This window comes from Erpetoichthys calabaricus, chromosome 3, assembly GCF_900747795.2.
Source record: "Erpetoichthys calabaricus chromosome 3, fErpCal1.3, whole genome shotgun sequence".
Classification (NCBI taxonomy): Eukaryota; Metazoa; Chordata; class Cladistia; order Polypteriformes; family Polypteridae; genus Erpetoichthys; species Erpetoichthys calabaricus.
Genome location: NC_041396.2, coordinates 170409875 through 170434004, shown reverse-complemented (window position 1 = coordinate 170434004; position 24130 = coordinate 170409875). Strand labels below are relative to the sequence as shown.

General features: G+C 37.6%; 1 protein-coding gene across 2 annotated transcripts in view; it reads right to left on the bottom strand.

Moving 5' to 3' along the window:
• The window catches only part of kiz (kizuna centrosomal protein), a 181974-nt gene that overhangs the window by 32468 nt on the left and 125376 nt on the right, over window positions 1-24130 (bottom strand). For both annotated transcript variants that reach the window (XM_051925558.1, XM_028797521.2), the window contains one exon: window positions 5859-6024. In XM_051925558.1, the coding sequence (XP_051781518.1) occupies window positions 5859-6024 (166 nt within the window). The remainder of the gene's footprint in view (window positions 1-5858; window positions 6025-24130) is intronic.

Genomic DNA, 24130 nt, shown 5'->3' with positions numbered 1-24130 from the left:
GAGAGTATATTACAACTATTATAATATTATGGATTTCTAACTGACCTTTTCCTTAAAATTTTCCTATACATAAAAACAAACTGCTGCTTATTTTTCACTGATTTGTTGCCTAATTCAACTTTTATTGTCATAAGGTAATTATTTATTTCTTGTATGAATAAATTGCCCAATATCACTACTTGTATAACCTGCTCTGGTGAAAAAATTTTTGTCAAGCAAGCAGGTACCAGTTAATAAGAAAAAATTATTAAAAAGGCTCAAGAAATTATAAAAATAATCAAAACAATATATAACCAAGTAATACCATAAACTGAGAATGTGTTATAGTATATAATTAAAATCTATCACTTGGTAAATATACATAAAAACAAAAGATAACACTGAAATATATTCTTAAAAACAAAATATAGTGAAATTATAAGAAAAAAAACAGTCTTATGATTGGTATTTACTGTACATTTAAGGGTAAACTTTATATTAATTATTTTTTACTAGTTGGTACCTACTCATATGGCAAAAAAGTATAAATGACTAAAATACTTATCTGAATATAATTTTTGATATGTAAAATAAACACACAAACTAAGTGAAAAGGATTATGTAAAAAGTTTTATATTTCAATTTTTTTTTTAAATTTTCTATGTCTGACTTAGACAATAATTTCACTGCTATTCAATCTCATCCACAGGGCCACTTTTTATCAGTAGCTAACATCCAAATAAACTTTTCAAAAACAAACAAAAAAAAGTAATATGGCCACAACTAAATTTACCTGTTTAATTGGTAAACTGGATCTTTTCAGATTGATATAGTAGAATGTTATATATACAATGGATTCAGAAAGTATTCAGACCACTTCATTTTCTGCATGCGATATTGCACTGTAGATTTAATTTCAAATAGATACATGTGCCATTTGCCCATTAACCTGCATGTAATAACCCATAATGGCAACATGAAAACAAACTTTCATAAAGGATGGCAAAGTTCTTAAAAATTTAAAACTGAAATATTTTATTCAAATAAGTATTCATACCCTTAATTCAGTACTTTTCAAAAGCCCTTTTGACAGCAGTTACAGCTTTGAGTGTTCTTGGGTAAGTACAAAAATTGCACAACTAGATTTGATCAGTTTATCCAGTTCTTCCTGGCAGATTCTCTCAAGCTCCATTAGACTAGATTTGAAGCAACTGTAAACTGCCACCTTCCAATTGTTCTGTAGGGATTAAGTGTGGGCTGTAGATGGGCCACTCAAGGACAGTCAAAGACTTGTCCCAAAGCCACTACAGTTTTGCCTTGGCTGTACACTTTAGGTCCTTGTCGTGCTTAAAGGTGAAACATGGCACCAATCTGAGGTCACATGCACTCTGGAGCAGGTTTTCTTGAAGGATGTCTCTGTATTTGGCTGCATTTGTCCTTCCCTCAAATATGAAAAGTTTCCCAGTCCCTACTGCGGAGAAGCACACCCGTAGCATGAGGCTGCCACAACTATGTTTCAGTGTAGGGATGATATGAGGCAGTTTCTGGTTTTAGTCAGATATGGTACTTGGAGTACTACCTAAAGAGTTAGTTTTTTGTTTCATCAAACCAGAGAATCTTTTTCCCCATGCTTTGAGTGTCCCTTGAATGCCATTTGACAAACTCCAAGTGGGCTGTAATATACCTTTTACTGAAGAATGCCTTCCACCTAGTCACTGTCCCATAAACACTTGAGTGATGGAGTGCTGCTGAGAAAGTCATCCTTCCGACAGGTCTTCTCATCTCAGCAGAGGACTTCTGAAGCTTTCTTCAAGTGACCATTGCTTTCTTCCTTCCTCACCACTGGGTTCTTCTTCTCTCCCAAGGCTCTTCTTGCCAGGTTATTTAGAAAGCTGGAAAATCTAAAAAGTCTGAGTGATTCCAAACTTCTTCCGTTTCACAATGGCCTCTTTGTTTGTCCTGACATGCAGTGTGACGTGTATAGCCTTATATACACAGGTGTGTGCAATTATGTCCAATCAATTCAATTTTCCACAGGTAGACTCCAATTAAGTTACAGACACATCTCAAGTATAACTAAAGCAAACAGGATGCACCTGATTACAATCTGGAGTGCCACCACAAAAAGAGTCAGATTATTTACATGAACAAGAAATTTCATTTGTTGATTTTTAACACTAGAATTCTGCCAGCATGGCATGGCACTGCCAGATCTAAACACTAGCGTGGAGAGTTGCTCGCGTACTGAAGTGACTTTAGCTGCAAGTGGAAGTCTCATTTTACTTATGGTGCCAAGCAGAGTTGTGTTGCAGTGCAGCAGTCTATTAGCCAGCGAAAGCACAGTGAAGAAGCTTTCTGTTGTTACGGTTCCGTCTTTGTCCACTCACTACGTGGAGCACCCGGGTTCAAACCCAGAACCGTTTGGTTATAAGGCAGCAGTTTTTACCTCTGCACCATCCATGAATACATATCAACTTTGTGTCGATTGACATTTGAGCTTGGGTTTTTAACTCATTAACAAGTCAAGTCAAGTCAAGTTGGGGAGCATGCACTGGTACAGTGCGTTGCTGCACCCACTACATGTTGAAACAGCCCAGGATCTCGGTTGCCAACCCCCCAGGCAGACATGCTGTCCAGTCCTACCCTCCACAAATGACCCTCTATCTGCCGCAGCCAGGTGTTATGTGGGTGACCCCTTGGCATGGTCCAGCCACTTCGGTCCCCAACAATAAGGATCTTATAAGCCGGATCACCCTCAGGGAAACGCGCCACATGGCCGTAGTGCCGTAACTGATGCTCCCTCACAATGCAGGTAATGTGCCTCATTCGGGACTCCATGACCATCCGCTCTTTTGACACAAAGTCAAACTAACGGTACCCAAGGAAGCGGAGAGACACAGTACCAAAGGAGTCCAGTCTTTGTCTCAGGTCACTGGATAGCGTCCATGTCTCACAACCATATAGTAAGACAGGAAGCATCAGGACTCTAAAGACTTGGACCTTCGTCCCTTTGCATAGATATCGGGAGCGCCACACACCCCTTTCCAGCGACCTCATGACCCCCCATGCTCTTCCAATTCGTCTACTGACTTCACAGGAAGAGTCACCAGAGACATGAATGTCACTGCCAAGGTAAGTTAAACCTCTCAACAAGGTCAACACTCTCTTCTCAAACAGACACACTGCTGATGGCTGTGCCCAAGAGGTAATTAAAGGCCTGGATCTTGGTTTTTATCCAGGACACTCACAAGCCCAGACACTCAGACTCCTCACTCAGTCTCTCGAGTGCCCTGATCAGAGCATCCATCGAGTCCGCGAAGATCACAGCATCGTTAGCAAAGTCAAGATCCGTGAATCTTTCTTCACCAACAGATGCCCCACAGCCGCTGGACCTCACGACCTTGCCCAACACCCAGTCCATACAAGCATTGAACAGAGTAGGAACAAGAACACACCCCTGACGAACCCCAGAATCAACTGGGAAAAATACAGAGGTCCTGCTTCCACTCTGCACAGCGCTCACAGTACCAGTGTACAGGCCAGCCATGATATCCAGCAACCTCGAGGGGATCCCGCGAACCATCAGGATTTCCCACAGGGGAGCTCGATCAACTGGGTCGAATGCTTTGCAAAAATCGACAAAGGCTGCAAAGAAACTGCTGAAATTCGCGTGTGCGCTCTATGAGAACCCTCAGTGCCAGGATGTGGTTGATGGTAGACTTCTTATGCGAAAAATCCGACTGTTCCAGTCGCTGGTAGGTGAGCAAGTGATCACGGATCCTATTGAGGACGACCCTAGCAAAGACCTTACCTGGCACCGAGAGCATTGTTATCCCCCTATAGTTGCTGCAATTGAGACAATCACCCTTCCCTTTCCAGATAGGGACAAGTCCCGTTTTCCAGTCAGTTGGGATGATGCCAGTCTCCCAAATGGAAGCAAAGATTGCTTGCAATGCCAGGAGGAAAGCCTTACCACCAGCCTAGAGAAGTTCACCCCGTGTACCATAGATCCCTGCAGCCTTTCCCCCCCTCAGCTGGTTCACCACCTGTGCAATCTCAGTGAGATTGGGTGGTTCACAACTAATTGGAGGATCAGCCTCAAGAACCGTGGACCCAGAGATATCCAACATCCTAGCCGGAGGATCAGCTTTGAGCAACTGCTCAAAGTAGCCAGCCCAGCGGGTCACAACTGCAGTGTCATCCGTAAGGACCGTTCCATCAGCTGCCCTGACTGCATCTCTCCGAGGAACAGATTCAGATGTGCGTAATGCTTTTATTCCTCTGTAAGCAGGACGTTGTTCGCTAGACCACAGATGGTGTGTCACTTGCTCACAGATTCCTCTAACAAACGCCTCTTTATCTGCCCTCAGAGCCCTCACAGCCGTCCTTCTCAGTTCCCAGTACAGACCAGAGTTGCCATTGAGCCGTGTGCTGTGACTCCTCTCGATGATATCCAGTGTGCCCTGCGAGATGAAACACCTCCTTCTGGGAACACTGGTAACACCAACACAACCCTCAGCAACCTTCAGGGTCTTGTCACGGAAGGTCTCCCACATCACATTAGGATTGGCAGTCGTATCCAAATCTGAAAGTTCCTCACACAAACTGCGTGCAAACTCACTTGTGAATTCTGACCATAGACCTGGTGTTGCTACTGCTCATTAACAGCAACATGTAAAATGGATTTTTTTTTTACTTTGTTTATATTCTTGAATAAAAGCTCAGATTTATTTGATATTTGGACTAAAGTCTTCACATATTATACACTTCATATTATTATTAGCATAACATGGAAAACAGTTCTGCTTTAGGTATGTGTGCAGCATTTCTCGCCTCGAATTTATTTCCTTTCATCCTGCACTTACACAGATCTTTGTAGACATGGAACAAACATGAAATGCATGTGCTCCAAATAACAATATATTATTTACTCTATACAACTCCAGGCACCTCACACACAGAAAGTGCTTTGAGCTGGAAGAACTTTTTGCCCGAGATCAGCTGCAGAGGTGGGGGGATGGGTTAGCAGGCTGCTTGTGCTGATTGACACATTTGCAAAAACAAAAGACGCAAGGAATTTAATGTGGCCTGGGATTACAAGTTTTTACGCAGGCTTCAGGGATTCTAATGTTAATAAATCTGCAACTTCTTTCTAAAAACATGTCATTCATTATGGGTTATAATGTGTAGATGGATGGGTAAAACTGGCATATTTATTTATTTAAAATATGCAAAAAGTGAAAAAATCCACTATGTATAGTATATTTATATATGATTGGACACACATACATACTGTATGTTACATAGTTAAAATATTACAAGATGCATAAAATGTACATATACTTTACAGAGATTGCTGAAGAACTTAAAATTCTTGATAATTTAAAATTATACATCTTAAATATATTAAAAATACTTGCCTATTACACAAGGGATTTTCCAAGTAATGGTTACGATGGTACAGCACGTCAGTGTTATTCAGATCATTACCATAATGCTTTCAGTGCTCTTTGCTCTATCAGTGTTAGTAATAAATCATTAAAAGTGACTAGATTACCAGCAATAAACAAAATATGCAATAATTAAAAATTCTTTAGGAATACAGAGTAATAGAAAACCGTTTTTAGTTTAGTTTACCATTGGTACTGATAAAGTGCACCAAATGTTAAAGCAGCTGTCAGAATATAAAACGTCTTTAAACGCAACTATAAAAAACACAATTAGAACTGTTTAACGCCAGCATTTTTCATCTGTGGCCTTTAATGTCTCTCCTCCATCTCTATGTCATTACCCTGGAGAATAATGAAGTACAATGAAAATGTATTTGTTCTAACATCAGCCAGAACTTGCAACAATAATTACCTTGCAACAATAATTACCTTGTTTCCCAATAACTGTACTGTAGAGCCATTGAGCAGGTTTTGCTTGTTTTATTTCACCACTGTCATTGAGCACTGATGGCAAACTACAGGATGATTCACTGCTTGCAACAGAAAGGCTTCTTTCACCCACTTCTAGAAAAAGCATCTTTAGCAATTCTTTAGCCTTGAACAAAAGCAAAACTTGTCAATTAAATGCTTTAATTCTTGAAACAAAACACTTTAAATGAAGCAGAATATTTTCTTTATTCTCTAGTAAGCTAGAAGTGCATTGTTAAGGATATTTATATTCTTAGGTATCTAAAATAAAAAATATGTCACTGTTTAAATAACAAAGAAAAACATTTATTTTCCCTTGATATTTCTCATTTAAGCTTTTTACAGTTGAGGCTATCTTATTGTAAGCAAACAGTAATATGTATAAAAAAAGTAATTTTTTCTGATTAAAAAATGTTAAACCCATATGCATACAAAACTGTTATCAAATCAATTATTTTATGAAACACAATTTTGACTTTCACATATTTAGTAAAGATCTGATTAATTTTACCATTAGAGCATCTCAGGTACCAAACCTGAATCTTCCATAGTGGTTTTACTGGGGTGAGATTTAATGACTGGTTTAGCCCAGCAAATGGTTCACATCCAAGTTTTCTTTAAACACCCTTGTCAATGTAAGTGAGATGTCAGGTCTGGGCCGTGGTATCCAAATTAATGAACTACTAGGCCTGACTGGCATGTTTATACACAACCATAAATAAGGTAAACACATTCAACACACCTGTGTAGAAGTATCTGCTATTAATATAACTAGTACCCACAATTTACACTAACATTGCTTTATTTTGTCTTTTAACTACACATAGCACATTTAAAAGTGTGTAGGAACATTTGGCATTTACTACTATGAATCACTGGTCTAAATACAGCATAATACAATTATCTTACAAAATATTTTAAATTACAAAACTTGCGTTTCTTAGATGCATGAGAATGATCAGAAATTTCCCATTTACACCCCAACTTGAGTTTACTTCCATAGTATCACTACCAGGTGACAGCTCAAAAAAGCTCTGAAATCCCACATAGAATTCTAGCCAGTACCTGAGGTGTGAAACACACTTCAAAGCAGCAGACCATCACAATATTATACACAAAGTCAACTTAGATCAATTCATATCTGCCAATTTACCATGTCTTCTCTGCAGCTACAAAAACTGGCATCCATTGAGAAAATCCAGTGCCCTTAGTCCCCTTTTGGTCTTATAGCTAACAGATTAACCATACTGAACATAAAAATTAAAGACATTTTATTTTCAAAGAGGAATACCTGGGCCCCAAATAATGAAGATACAGCTGAATTAATAAATAAGCAAACAATTCAACAGGCAATTACATGTGAAGTATTATTACATATTAGAAGCCTAAAGTATATGTAACAGCTGGTTCGTCCATAAAATCTGAGATTTGATGCTATTAAAATTAATACATTATTCTTCCATTTTTCTGAATGCTTTTTTTTAGTCCAAGTTTACAGGGAACAGTTACTTACTATAGTTTGATTTACTGACTAAAACCACTTATTACAAAAATTCAAATTTGCAAATGAACAGTGGATAGAATTCCAATTCTCTGCAGAACACACTCACTTACACAACCATTTTTACAAGCATTAGGCCTAGTTCAAACAGCAGGTTAGTCTTTAAAATGTGGGTCAGGATTTGAATATTGATGCTATGAGGAAGGAGTACTAAATATTGTGCCACCATGCTACAAAAAGTATAAATATCAAAATATACAAAGTTCTATTTTTATGAATATTAGATTGCACATTATATAAAATGATGATTAATAAAGTAAATAATATAAAACAATATTTCCATTTTATATTGGCCTGACTGTTAATAGAAGTCCCAAAACACATGAAATTGGCCTGTCAAATTTTCAAAATGGCACTCTGACTACAATCAAACTACAACCCTACTTTCTCATTTAAGAGTTAATATTAATTCCTCATAAGCCATATTTTATCATTAAGTCACTAACCAAAGATGTTACCAGAAGGTACATTTTTTCTTTATAACTCTCAGTAGGATGTTAAATTATTTTTATTTTATGTTGCATCTGTATGCAGTACAATATTTTTAATAACCAATAAGGAGTGCTCTTACCCAGAAACATGCCAAAAAGGCCAAAGTAACAGAAAATGGTATATTTATTGTACAAATCATAAACATTGGGAACAGATGAAAAAAAAAGTTTGAATTAATTAAAAGTAAAATAATTCTTGTCTGGGCCTTTCTATACTGATTTGTATCCTTGTCTGGCATGTGGGATGACTCTCCCACTTATTCACGACAAAATCCTATAACATAACAAAGCACTTCTCATTTTACCTTTCACTTTCTCCCACCACCCCCATCCACTAAATGCTGTGCTAGGGGTGAAAGGTATACCAGGAAAACCCCAATTTTTAAAACCATACAGTACCAGCATTTCATTAATATAGGAACCAGAAGTAAATGGTAATTTTCAAGCACCTTGCGCTCCATCATTTTTTAGCATGATGGTAACCGTCAACCACCCAACCAAGCCCATCAATGAAATAAATGTATTACATCTAACTCGATTCTGCAAAGGGGACCCTATCCTCGATCATATATCTTCTTATATAATATGCTACCGTGGCTGTTAGTTTGTCTGTCCAGGATTTTAAATCACCTGTAGCTCGCAAACCGTTTCACCTATTGACCTGAAATGTGGTACACAGATACTACGTGATGTCTACTATCTGCTTTCAGGGTGATGATTTTTATTACTCTTTATTTTTATTTTATTGTAGAATCAACTCTCGGCAGTGCGCAGCACAGCGGCCGTGCGGCACATGCGTATGTGCACCATTCTCTCCCTAGCACCTTCGCGGCCACTTCCCCTACCTCTTCATATCTTAACTCATTCTTGAGGCAGATTGAAGACTTAAGTGCCAGCTTAAGTGAAAAATTATGAAAAACGTACTAAGTAATTGCAACACAAAAACTAACTTAATCAGTTTTAACGTGAAAAGATGCAGACGGAAGAATAGAAGCAGCGGGCCGCTAGGGTGGAGAAAAAAAGAGCTGCTCAGGAAGCAGCATGCACATCAACCTCTGAGCAAACGAACAGTAAACATGCAGAGAAAGAAAGAGGATGAAAACTAGGAATGCTCAAGTCAAATGTACTCATTGCACGTTATCATGCAGTGCGCCATTACTGGTATTAATATAAATGCTCTTGACTCCAAAGGGGACCCACCCTTAACCTCTGCCTGCTCCATGTATTAATTTGCAGAGTGAGGCATGGCACAATGGAGGCATGTAATAGTGCAAAGGGGCTGCTTTGGGCAGGGAGGTGGGGGGTTTATGTTTTAGAATTCTGTTTAGGTGCCAAATTAGTATTGGTACTTATTTCAGAAATGCTGGTTTTGATACTAAAGTCAAAATGTTAGTACCTATCTAACACTACTCAGCACCTTTCAAGCCATGGCCTTTCTTTTTCCTGAGAGTCAAGTATCTGTCCTGCTTACTTCTTGAATTCAGTGGCAAAGAAACTGCTATATACCATAAATAGGGTATTAAAAACACCATGTGGATGTCCTGAGGCTTTCTCCTCAAAATTACCCTTGTTAGGCCCAAGAATCCCTATGTTGCAAGACCAATGCGCTCCTGATAAGGGCCAGATAGCCTTGTGAACCAGTGTGGTTGATGCCAAGGAGACATCCATTTGTCTTTTGCCAATAATTCATCTCTGTGCCTTAGGACAAACTGCCCATGGGCTCTTTTCTACACTGTCGTGATATGCTAAGTTTTAACCAGTGCTGGATTAGAGGGCATTGCTATACACTGTTCCATTTTTCCATAGCCCTCTTCTTCCTGCAATTCTTTTGTTCATCTAGATGTCTAAGACAATATACACTCATACATACTGTATATACAGTATATGGACGTATATATACCGTGTACACAAAAAGTCTGAACAACCTTACTGAAATTTCCACTTTTACTGAATAATTAAAGGTAAAGCATGTCAAGACCTTTTCTGCCTGTATTGAGATCTTGTAACTCACAATATTTAAAAACAAACAATATAAAAACAAACAGAAACGTTTTAAGAAAAACGATTTTAAAAAATCTCAATGCCTTGGTTAAATAACCATACATATCCTTTTTAAAAAGTGGTTACGGCTGTGTTTAGAGTTAATCATCTTACAAATCATGAAAAAATGTAATCCACCTTCACCTTATATCAACTGATGTGATTCTGATTAATCCAAAACAAAATCAGCTGTTTCTTCAAATTTTCCCTTAATGTTTCTTGGTTACCTGGTATATAAACAGAACTAATAAAATATGGGATTTTATTACCAGGTCAGGTCAGGGATCATGCACTGGTACAGCGCGTTGCCACAATCACCACACAGCAAACAACTCAGGATCCTAGTTGGCAAGACACGTGGTCCAGTCCCACCCTCCAGAAATTACCATCCATCCGTTTGGCCTGGTCGAGTCACTCGGGTCCTCAACAATGAGGATCCTGCAAACTGGATCACCCTTCGGGAATCTCGCCACATGGTCGTAGTGCTGTAAATGACGGTCCCTCACAATGCAGATAATGTGCCCCATTCTGGCCTCCATGAGCAACCACTCATTCAACACAAAGCCAAACCAGCAGTCCCCAAGGATGCTCCAAAGAGACATAGTACCGAAGGAGTCCAGTCTTGTCTCAAGTCACCGGATAGCATACATGTCTCGTAACCATATAGCACGACAGGCAGCACCAGGACTCTAAAGACTTGAACCTTCATCCTTTTGCATAGATATTGGGGGTGTGACACACCCCTTTCCAGAAATCTCATGTGCCCCCCCCCCCCATCCCCAAGAGTCACCAGAGACATTTTATTTCCAAAAGGGTATATATCAGGCAATTGCATATATTATGGGACATTGTGACTCATGGGACCACCAAGATACTGTGAAACTTAGAACAACCCTCCTAAATCAAGGAATAGACCATGGAAACTTTAAAGCAGTGGTCCCCAACCTTTTTGACAGCAAGGACCACTTTATTAGATGCAAATTTTTCCACGAACCGTTGGGGGGGGGGGGGGGGGCAGTTTTATACACAATTTACATAACATTTCTATTATTATTATTAAGCAGTTTGCATACGTTTGCAACCTGAGATTTTTCTTCTTTTTTTGCATATAACAAAGACATATGCTTTGCATTTGCCATTCCAACAGATTGCACATCACAAACATTAACACTGTTATCGTTTTTTTCGTGTCTGCCGTTTCTATAGGAGGGTGACAATGAGTTAAATTCCAATGGATGTTTTTCAAATGTTGACAAGCAATAAGCAAAAGGTATCACTGAAAACCACAGAAAACAAAAACAGCAAAAAAAAAAAAACAGTACGAGGAAAGTTCGAAGAAAGAATTTTTTTTACAATGTTTCTGTTTGGGGATCGTTGTGCAAACGTGCACATCTGAGCTGCGACCACAGATCTAACTGCTCTGTGGATGATTCATTTAGGCATTTCAAGGTCACTTCGTTGTAATGAAAGCATCTGCTGAATGTACTTCGTAGTAACGCGATTTCTATAGACTCGTATCATATGGGGAAACTGTCGGGGCCGTAACAATACTTTGTTGTAATACTCTCTCACCTCGGTCTCTCTCCTCTCTCTGCACCGCTGCAAAGCCCCGCCCGCCAAGCGTTCTGAAAAGTCTGAGTGAGTCTCCGTTGCCGGCAGTTCTCTCGCGGCCCGGTAGTGGGTCGCGGACCGGTGGTTGGGGACCCCTGCTTTAAAGGAGCGCCAGGAATTATGGCAGTCACTGGCCATTTCCTGCATATTACAACCATTTTGCATACAGTACTCTCTGCAAGTCTGAGCTATGAGGTAAGGTGGCATTCAAGAAGTCATTCTAAAATAAAGGAATACCCAAGCCATATATTATATATTATATATATATATATATATATATCAAAAATATTCATTCAGTTCTATAGATCCATGTGTGAAAAGGTCTGATGAGAACAAGGTTGTATATTTGTCTTAATTCCAAAAGTTTTATTTGCCATAAAGCCAGAACGGCTCAACATTCAAAGAACCTAATGTCAAACATAGAGTGGCAGCACCCTGCTATGGGACTGTTTATTTTCAGAGGGTACAGTGACTCTAGCCAGCACAGAAAGGAAAATCAATAGATATAAGTATCAAGATGTTCGGTGTAAAACCATCTACAATACCCCTGCTGGAAAGCAGAACTGAAAGAGGAATTTACCTTTCAACATGAAAATAATCAGAAAAACACAGTTATCTCAGCCTATAAATGTTTAAGAAAATCAATGTCTTGGAGGGGCTCAGCCCATGGATCTCAATGGCACAGAAAATCTATGAACTTAATGAAAAAGGTCTACACAAAAGGACATGGCCCTGACAATTTGACTAAAAATAAAGTTGCCTGTAAAAATAATAAAACTTCAATATCCCGGTGTGCAATCTCATCAGACTGCCATAATCAAGGAAATGTTCTCTTTGCTAAGCATTGGTTAAAGAGTGTGGACACTTATGTAACAAGAGCTTTCAGTTTATTTTTTTCCCAAAAAATAACCACTTGCCTTCATTTAAAACAGTGCTGGTTGCAAGATCTCATTAAAGGGGATACAAGTTCTCTTTGATGAAGACACCAGAATCTTTAAGACCAAGTCTCTATTTACCTCCATATAAGGTATATAGTATATAAAAGAAATGGAAAAACAGATTTGCAGACCAATGGACGCTTCCTACCTCATACAGTTCAATGTTCTAAAGATGGACTGTGTATAAACTGTATCCTGGAATAGATACACACACACACTTTCACTTTATAACGGCAAATTACTGACAACTATTTTAAAAATTGTTTTATTTATTTTTTTAAAGAATTTGAGAATGTTAAACACACAAGATTGGTGGGTGTTTTACAGGAATCACAATGAAGACACAGGGCAGCAGAGGGAGAAAATGACACAATATTTTATAGATTTAATTTTCTTGAGTAGAGTGGAAAAAAGGCAACTGGTGACCAACAACAATATTATTTCAGGCTGATCATTAATTCTGTCCCTTCTGGTCAATCACGATAGCCAATCAGAAGGATGACTAAGTTGTTAATGCACTGCCAGATTCTCTTGGGAGACTAGTACAACATCAACTCTGAAACATCATAAAAGACTTGACCAAAGTGACCAGGCACCACCTGAGTACCCCAAACTGTAGACACTCCAACACTGAATGACTAAGGCCTTGGTCTCTAAAGGCTGCCACAGATGCAGAAGTGGGGAAAAAAGGGACTCCTCACCTCCACCATTCTGAACTGTACCAGACTGGACCAGAGGGGAGTGTTGTCTGATTGTGTTTGAGTCTCTGTGTCTCTCTCTCTCTCTCTCTCTCTCTCTCTCTCTCTCTCTCCCTCTCCCCACATTTCTCACTGTGAGTTGGTTTTGGTAAATAAGCACTTTAGTGCTTAATTCGACCAGTAATGCAATTGTTGTTCCTGGCTGTCTTGTTTTGTCAGGAAAATATTTTAAACAGGCCTCATTTCATCTGTTCATGGCAATATATAGTATTCTTAAAGCCTGCCTTTGATGGGAGACACCTAAAAATCAATAACGATGAGAGAGAAAAATGCTAACTAGTCATCCTGGGAAACAAAGGACTTCTGAATTGTCTCTTACTGGGCAGACCCTATATGCTTACAATCCATGTTAAGTGTGCTTAGTGAGAAAACTGTTGTCAAAAGGTGTGGTTGAGCAGTATGATGCAGTTGCCCTAGCAAATCCTGACATCACTCCAAAAAGCTGCAAGTGGTGGAGGGTCACTCTTTCAGCAAAGCTGATTGATGCGGTGCTGCTAATGAACAGTTCTTATGCAACTTGTTTTTTTTTCTAAATAAAACCGCTGCCTAATCTTTTTAAAAGAGAACAGTGGAACTAGGGCTGCACGATAACAGAAAAAATGATTATCACGATTATTTTGCTCAAAATTTTTATCACGATTAATAATGACGATTATTCCTTTGGTAAATGAAGTCTGTGACCAAAGCAGTGTAGCCTCGGCCAGTTATTCACAGATGCTGCCCTAATCATATTAGCTGCGTTGTCCGTTGTGATGCACACAAGTCTTTCTTCCACCAAGCCCCAAGCGGACATCGCTTCTTTGAGGCCCACTGCAATAAACTCCGCTGTATGGTCTTGTGGGAAAAACGAAGTTTGCAAAAACTTGCTTTTCATCTCAGACTCGCTGTCAATAAAATGAACTGTCAAGCTCAAATACGGTTCTGCAGTTCTGCTTGACCATAAGTCGGTCGTGGCAGCAAAATATTCAAGGCTGAGCCTGAGAATTTCTCTTTCTATTTCTTTTCGGCATTTCGCATACAGCGAGGGCAGCGCAACATTGGAAAAATGGTTGCGTGAGGGAATGCTATATCTTTTATCAAGTGTTGCGATCATTTTGTTAAACCCCTCACTGCTCACGGTGGTTATTGGACACATATCCTTGGCTATATGGTACGTGATCGCCTCTGTTATTTCCCGGTGTCTTTGCAAGCTAGGCAGATATGGTATTGCGTTGAACAATGTCCCTGATATTGTTGTCTGTGTTGTGGATGGCTGGTAATTTTTTGTTGTTGCTGTTTGTGCCTTCAGTCGTTGAAATTCTTGATAGTGTACTTTGTGGTGGCTTTTAAGGTGGTTGATGAGGTTTGTTGTGTTACCTTGGGACGTTTGGACGGAACAGGAGCAAAGTTTGCACAAGACTCGTACCTGATCAACATCACATTCCTCGAAATCGAAATAGTTCCAGACAACTGAGTATGACCCCTTTTTAGGAACTAACGATCGCACTTCTGCACGTTGCTCCGCCATCATATGTTTATTCTGATTGACTGTTATTGCTGCTGTTGACTTCTACTGCTTCAGAAAGCGCTTGCAATCTAGACGCAGTAACGTCATAGTGACGCAGTCCAATCCGTAAACTAAGCCCATAAAAAACAGTTTGGTCTTTATACTGTAAAATCGCGACGATATTTATTAACTGATCGTGGGTCATAAATATCGTTATCATGAGAAAAAAAAGATTAATCGTGCAGCCCTAAGTGAAACAATGACTCCTTGAAGAATACTAGGAATGTGGTTGTTTGAATGAACAGAAAACCGTCCAGAAGTTTGAAACCTCAAGGGTCTATTTTTGTGATTGAAAATGATTCACTGTATTGAGTGGCTGATCACCAGGGCTCAACCATCTTTTGTTTGTCCCCTGCATTTACAGTACTTTCATGAAATGTGCATGCTGGTGGGAAACCTAAGGGAGGGTGCGGAAAAAACATTTCAGCATGTTAAATTAACTTTTTTGGCCCAACATAGATGAAGAGGTTAATAAGCACTACTGTATATCCTGCCCATAGTGTCAGCTACATCAAATACCTAACTACCAAGAAGCTTCCTGAATGCCTCTGCATATAATCAATGACTTGTCCAAGCAAACATGTATGGACATAATCAGTCCAATCTTGAAGGTTTAAATACATTTTAGAAATTGCAGATTATACTACCTGTTATGTGGATAATATGAAAAATATTGCCTGGTAATGTTCCCTTTAAGGACTCAGTTGGCATGAGCCTAAATCTTCATTCATTATTGGATCCACCTACTCTACCATAGACTAACCCAACAGAATCTAAAGCAAGGCAGAAATTAAATCCAGACATACAAAAGATAGTTCTCAGAAACAGTAACAATAATACAGAAAATAAGAACAAAAATAATAGTATGAGCTGCACCACCAATGAAAAGCATTTTGCCATTTCAGAAAAAGCTAGCAAAACAAAAAAGCTTACCAGTTTTCATATATTTGATTTGTAAAATGTACATGCTTCTGATTTTCAAACCTCATATCTCTAACTAACTGCTGCTCTGTGCTCAAACTTCACATCCATCACAGAAAGCAAAAGCTTGCTTTCTTCGTCATTAAAGAAGATGAAACATAAACAAAGAATCAAGTTGGCTCCTACATAACTAATCCATAGTCCACCATATGCAAGTTTCTTTTTTCTTTTCTTTTTTTTTAATAAAAAAATAACTCCGCCAAGGCTGGTCCCAATCTCACGCTGCAAAAAGAGAAGGGGTTGGCATCGGGCTAGCAAATAGGCCCTGCAAACATTTTTTTAAATTGCTATAGAAACAACTAATGCACATCAAAATTTGAATTCCCAACATGGTGGGGTAGCCCTTAAATTGATGATGGAACTGGAGCATACTGGTAATGGTGTCTTATCACCTGATGCTCAAACAACAATATGTGGAAAATTACCAAACAAAGGGTCCAGAAGATGAACATCTTTCACCATCACTGTTTGCACTGGATACTCAGCATTTCTTACTCGGATCATACTACCAGTGAAGAGATCCAAGAAATCCTGAAACAGACTGGGTTAAGGAAGTTACAAGATCCTGTCACAAAATGCCAAATGTGACTGGCCGGACACATTCTGCACCTCCCCGCTGACTGCGTAGCAAAAACTACAATGTACTGGCAGGTGGAAATTGGGCAGAACAATAATGACATTGCATGCAACGTTCCAAGAAGATCTCCAGTCAGTCCGTATGAAATTGGAAGACACTGAATAAGTAGCATCAGATCAAATCTGATAGCATGCATTAGCTGCCCAATGAGCCAATCGACACTGGAGAAGTTATGTCTAAGTAATAACTATACACAAGAAAAATTAATAAATGGCAGTGTTTAACATGCAATTTTATATGTTTTTTAATGTGCATTATATGGAGGCAGTCCAAAAAGCACCCCATTTCACCTTCTCTTAGATCATGTCATTCTATGTACACAGAGAATCCTGTTTTCATGAAGATCTTTGCTTTTAAGTGCCACATTTGACTGAATGCTTCAGCTGAACTCTCACCTGCATCATATGTGCAACATTTTCTATTTTGCAGAAGCAATTTGACCAAAAAATGTAAAATATTAACAAAAATTATAATTAATAGCACATATTGTAAAAATGAATGTCATTCTCAGTATATTTAACTTATTTTTAAATATATAGGAATATGTAATTATGTTTAATGAATATTTTTGGCCAATTTGACTGCCTTAATTTTAAGGGAATAACATTTGTGTGGACTGGACTTAAGACAAATGAAATGGGTCGCTAATATATATATTTTTTTTTATAAATTGCAGATAGGCTTTACAGAAACAAAAACAAGATTTATTTCTATAACACATTTTTAAACAAACAATGTAGCTCAAAGTGCTTTATAAGACATAAAAGAAGTAGTTACATGGGTAACAGTTTAGGTACTGTAAAAATGAATCTATTACTCATTTATTATTATGTAAACATGTAATTCTTTGGGTCTTCATAACACTTATAAAGCTTCAAAAAAGTGTTTATGCATCTCTGCAATATGGCCTATTAACAAAACTTAACTTTGGAGTGGTCTGAGGTGGCCTAACAGACACATTCCTCTTGATACTACATATTTAGTGTAAGACCTGTGAATCCTTCCTATTAACAAGTAATTTTACCATCATGTCAATGTGCCACAGTGCACAGAGATGAATAACCTACTCTCTGATGCTTTATAAAAGTGTTATGTAAGAGTAAATGAGTAACAGATGAATTTTTGCAATACCTAAACTAAAGTGCTGAGTACACCAGTGCACTTTAGTAGGAATGCCTTTGCTCACCAACTAGCTTGGATGTTTGTGTAGGTTGAACCCAAAATTTACAAAATATTTTCATTGTAAAACTGACATACATACAAAAAATAAATATATAAGTACTAGAGGCTTACACTGAAAGCGTTTTACAAACAAATAATAAAAAACTAGTTTACTATGTTAAACAGGAAACTATAAACACCGTTTTATAATAATCTACAAATTAAAATATCTTCAATGCCATTTATATTATTATATGTCTTGCAGCAATTAAACAGGGTTACCATCCATCCATCTAGTTGTTTTCTATACCCACTTAACTAGAGCAGGGGAAAGTTGGAGCCTATTTAATCAATAACGAGCACAAAGCAGGGACAATCCCTGGACACAGTGCCAGCCCCATCACGGGGGAACACACACGAACATACATTAGATACCAATTTAACATAGTCCCCCTGACTTCCATGGCTTTAGACAGTGGAAGGAAACCGGAGCACCTGGAAGAAACCCACACTGACACGGGCAGGACATGCAAACTTCATACAGAGACCAGCCAGGATGTGGACTCGTCTAATGATATTCATTGTAGAACATATTGTATACCATGGAATGCACTGAAAAACTCTGCAATTTCTAGAAGTATAGTAATTTTAAAAATCTTAGTTCTTCTAGCTAGAGTAAGATAAAGTCATGACCAACTGATACGATTTTACTTAACTTCTTCATTCATGTTACTGAAATAAAATGTTAAGGTCTTCAGATTGTGCAATCTTCATTTTTATCTATCTGAACTGTTTTAGGATAGGTAAAGAAAACTTATTAAGTTAAATTTGAAATACAAGACTATCACAAGAAACAACTTGTTTTTATTGAAATGAATGAAGCTGAGGATTCTAAGCTTGCGTATAATAGTTTTATCAATGGAAATATATTTAGTCCAGTCCCAAATTTAATTAGTGCAGTGAATAAGCAATTCAACCCTTTAAAAAGACTTATTCTGCATCCAAATATAACCCTGATACTGTTGAAAAATTTTGCACTGAAGAAACGGAGAAGATCTGAAAGTAAGTATCTGCCTATAACAAAGTTTTTCTCTCTTTAAAATTTATTTAGAATTATTAATTATTATTGGTTTTAATGTAATTAATTAATGTTATTAATTAGTAATTTTAAGATTTGGCATCTAGCTTGTTACCATATATTTTTAATTCATTTTTAAATTATTCTAAAGAGATGCTGTTAACAACGCAGAGCTGTGCACTGGCTCACCTCAACGGACTCTCAGTCAAGCTGTGAACTTGAGAAATGTCACATGCTGAGTGTAAAAGATCTGTTGGCTGCCTACTTATGTAACATCAGCAAATATAAAAGACTTTAAAAGAATGTAAAGTGGGATGTTTCAAACAATCCTGTATTCACCTGGTAGCACTGCTATCACCACTGCCTAAAAAGCCCCGCCATTGTGCCCTGTTGTATGCTGCTCGTAAGGTTTCAGAGCTGCTTGTCTGAAAAATAAAAAGGGCAAATATCCAGAGGAAGGATACAAAGTTACAAGCTAATATGGAGATGGAAGAGGTGAGGATCCGGAGCGAGGACTAAAGTAAGGTGAAAAGGATTCAGACTTGGGCTGACTACATTTAATGAGAAATGTTCTTTTTATATCATGCAAGTTGTTTGAACTGTTATATCTCATAGTGAGTTATGGCAAGCTCAGGCACTGTGATATTTGAGTACTGCTCGGGAAAGTAAGTTACATCATTCTGGTTGACTCAGTAACATAAATGATTCGCACTGTGCAAATATCTTTTTAATGAATCATTCTTAATGCTGGTGACTTCAAAGTAGGAATCAAGGCCTATTAGTCCTGTTCCTTTCGTGGACACTGCTCTATCCAAATATTAATGCCTTTAAATATAAACCTATGGCACAATCCAAGAAGGTCTGACCTCATCTTACTGCCACATACAAGCCTGTACTGACAGTAGCAGGTCTTTGTTATTGAAGAAAGAAGTTTTTATACATGTGCTTGGGTTGTTGTTTGTTTTTATCATATTTATTTATTTTACTTATGTTTGGAGTTTCTGTAAAATTTTAATTTATCCTTGGGGACAAATAAAGTATAATCTAATCCAGTCATGGAATACATTTAGGTAATAAAGGAAATAAAGGTAGAAAGCTCCATCTAAGGCCAGAAACTTGACATCATCATTTAACTGAGAAACTGGCCTGTGGGAAGCACATACTTGTACTAAAATGTTTTCTTTCTTTTCAGAAAACAAAGGGATGCCTGCTGTTCTTTTTTAAGTAGGAGCATCTCTCCTCTAGCGCCAATAAACACAGTTAGCACTAATAGGCCTAATTTAACAGAGAGTCCCTTTTTCTTCTTCATGATAGCCGTCTTGGTGTGCAGCTTTTACGTTTTGTGAAGACTTAACAGAGTCCAAGATTTCAGATACTGTTAAAGGTTTTTCTGCACATAAATGGTGCCAGAAGAAGCAGCATGCCTATTTTATTTAGCAAATCTACATAGCATCATTTTCATTTGATTCTGATGAGTAAGGGATCTTACAGTATTTTTACGTGTGTTATTTCTCAATTTTTATATTTGTTTAAAAGTGCGTTTACATTTACAATTTAATTTCTAAACACTCTTTTAAGGATCTGATAGGTTAACACCACATTACCCTTTTATCAGTATTTATAATAAGAGTGAAATAATAGATACTCCATTTCTCTTTGGTTAAAACAATTAATCTATAATAATAAAAGGCAAAGCCCTCACTGACTGACTGACTGACTGACTCACTCACTCACTGACTGACTCATCACTAATTCTCCAACTTCCCGTGTAGATGGAAGGCTGAAATTTGGCAGGCTCATTCCTTACAGCTTACTTACAAAAGTTAGGCAGGTTTCATTTCGAAATTCAAAGCGTAATGGTCATAACTGGAACATATTTTTTGTCCATACACTGTAATGGAGGAGGCGGAGTCACGTATCGCGTCATCACGCCTCCTACGTAATCACGTGAACTAAAAACAAGGAAGAGATTTACAGCACGAGTCACACGCGGGAACGAAGGTAAATGACGTTAATTTTTGAGTGTCTTTTAATACTGTGTAAGCATACATATTAACACATGTGCAATTAAACGTGTGCATTTACGGGGTGATTTCTCAGGCTTAAAAGCTCACCTTTTATCAAACGCGGGAACAAAGGTAACTGACGTTGTTCACTGTCTTTTAATACTGTGTAACCATACATATTAACACATGTCCAATTAAACGTGTGCATTTACGCGGGTGATTTCTCAGGCTTAAAAGCTCGCCTTTTACTAAAAAGGTAAATGCAAAACTATTTTCAATCAGTTTATTGAAACGCTCCCGTTAAGGATTGCAATAACATATTCGCGAGATAAAAGAACGAAGTAGGGGGAAATGGAGGAAGAGCCGCAAACAGCGAAGAGCAAAAAATTAATTAAACAATTGAGAACGGAGCGAGTTAAGCATACAAGCATGTTCATAAGGGAAACAAAGCACGGTGTAAAATGTAAGTTTAAATTAAGTTTATAGAAACGCTCCCGCTGCGGATTGCAATAACATATTCGCGAGATAAAAGTTTAATGAGAAGACACGAGGTATAAACGAACCACACGCCGTGGCGCAACGTTAGGGGCAACAGTTTCAACCATTCTATGATCTGCTTCTCGCAACTGAAAGACGGCACATGGCGGATGTTAGCCGACTTGCTGACCGCAACGTTAGGGGCTTCAACTATGGCGCTGACGCCACATCTCAGTGCCAACACTTTGCAGACTCTACTTAAAAGACACGCCCTCCTCAGTGGACAGTTAAAAACACCAATCAAACTAACGATGACATCAAGTATTATCCAATCAAAAGTAGGAAAGGAGGCATCTTCATAAAATGCGTGTGGGATGATTTGCATGAGACGCTGCTTTAAAAAAAAAATGATAAAAAAAATACGGGATAAATCCCGTCCAGTATTGATTCAAAACGGGACGCGCAATTTCATTCTCAAACGCGGCACGATTCCGTATTTTAAAGGACGGGTGGCAACCCTACAGTGCCAGGTAACCACCCATACAATCAGATTGTGATTCAGACTAGGAATGCAATGAATGTAATTACCCCGATCTACATACAAGGCGAAAGTCTTGCAACATTCAAAGATGATGGTTTGGGATAAGTACACCATACAACATAAAAGAGCTTATGAAGCCTTGAACCGAAAAAAGCAAGATCTCAGAGATCGTAAAAAAAAAAAATAGGAGCTAATGTCGTTTTATTCGCTGTAGATTTTAGTCAAACATTACCAGTTATTCCACGAGGGAGACCAGCAGATGAACTCAACGCGTGTTTAAAATCCATGCTTCTCCCACGCTCGGTTATATGTCGCGTGTTCTCAGGTAGGTGCACCAAAAAATGTATACATTTAAGCATGTAATGGGCAAACAAAAAATGAGGTATACCCGAAGGCACTGCAGTAACACTTAATGTAACTTTACTTCTTAAATGTTAATGTTTTACTGTTTAATAATTTATACGCTTCTTATATGTTGTTCAAATTCTTTTATCAAAATACCACTGACAGCGCAATGCACGATAACATGGAGTGAATACACCATACGCATCCGCCCACGGCTGCCCTGCTGTGCGCAGATAGGAGTTGATTCTACAATAAAATAAAATAAACATAAAAAGAGTAAAACAATCATCACCCATAAACCGTGTGTGTGTGTATATATGTGTATATATATATGTTGATATGTGGATGTGTATATGTATATATATATATATATATGTACATATATATATATATATATATATATATATATATATATATATATATGTAGATATGTATATATATGTGTATATGTATATATATGTTTATATGTGTGTGTGTGTGTATTTTATATATATAAAACACAGCAACACTCATAACAATGACAACACAATTACATTGACAATCATGTTACGTTATTTTTAAAATGTTTCCTTTTTTTTCATAACCTCTTTAACACACTACTTCTCCGCTGCGAAGCGCGGGTATTTTGCTAGTTTTATTTATAAAAGCAGTCTCTTTTTATAAAGCTCATTGGTGGGCATTATTATATAATCATCACTGATTCAGAGATGTCACACTGATTAATATTATTGATTTTATGGGTTGCAATTTTTTTTCATGTGAAACATAAGGGATTCTCTAAATCCCTTAAACACGCTTCAACTATATTCCAATCTTGTTTAAGAAAAAATCTCCAGATGCAAATTAGTTTCAACAAAAATATACCTTTGGGTGGATCTCTATGTAGTAAAAACTGTAAATAATAATTGGGTAAAGTCACCATATTTGGATTAAATTGGTAAAGCATTACATTGAAAGTTTAAGTGCATCAAAGATAATGACATCATTACTACAAATCCTGATAGAAGGTAGTAAAAAAATTAACCAGTTTATGAATAAATAATATATGGTGCACAGACAAAAAGAATATCGCCTAGAATATGGGTAAAGAAATTGTGTTGAGGCAAAATTGGTAATGTGGTTGCAAATAAAGAACAGCTTAAAATAGATTTAAATGAACAGTTACAATTCCCTACTATTTTAACTTGGTGACTATACATATTGGAGATTAAAAAGAATAAACAAGCATTTAGGTGCATATTCAGTATGTTGGCCAGAATTAGTTTGGTCTTCTTTAGTTTTCCAACTACTATAATATTCTGCCCTTCAGAATGAGAAATTACTTCAAATGAGATAAAAAGAAATTACCTTGTGAATCAATATTCCTACTGCTCTGGTTTAATTGCCAAAATTGGAATGAAATACCTGCCTAATCCATTTTATCTCTCTTCAGTCTAGGTTTATCTTTAATATTTAAATGGGTCTCCTAATTTCAGGGATTGAAGATGTATCAGGAATTTTTATTTTTAATTCGTGGTTTTAACACTTAACATTCTAATGTACAGTTGTAATAACTGATCACAATTATTTATTTTTTACTTTTGCATTTTTCTTAATAGCTAACATTGTTAATCATTATGTGTGAGTGTTGTATATTTTTTCACCTGTTTGCAACTAACTCCTGAAAACATTCACAAACCAAACATTACAACCAATGACATCTCAAAATAAATATGTAAGAAAGAAAAAAATTTAAGTGTAGCCTTCCCACCTCTTTCCCACCCTTCATTTGGCCCTCCCAAATGAGGCCAAGATCCAGCACTTCAGAATCCCACTTCTCTAACATGTCACACTGTGAGGCATGCCAGAAAGAAACAAGTCTATCCCCAACAAATGAATATATTAATGTAGAGCTTGGTAATGTAGTAAATATTCTTAATTCTTCATATATCATGATGCTTGAACATCACTACAGAATAGACCTTGTTTTCCTAGTATGGCATTAGAAATATACTGTATATTGTTTCGATATCACTAATACTTTAAGACTTTAACAGTAATTTTTTTCACAACTATAAAACAA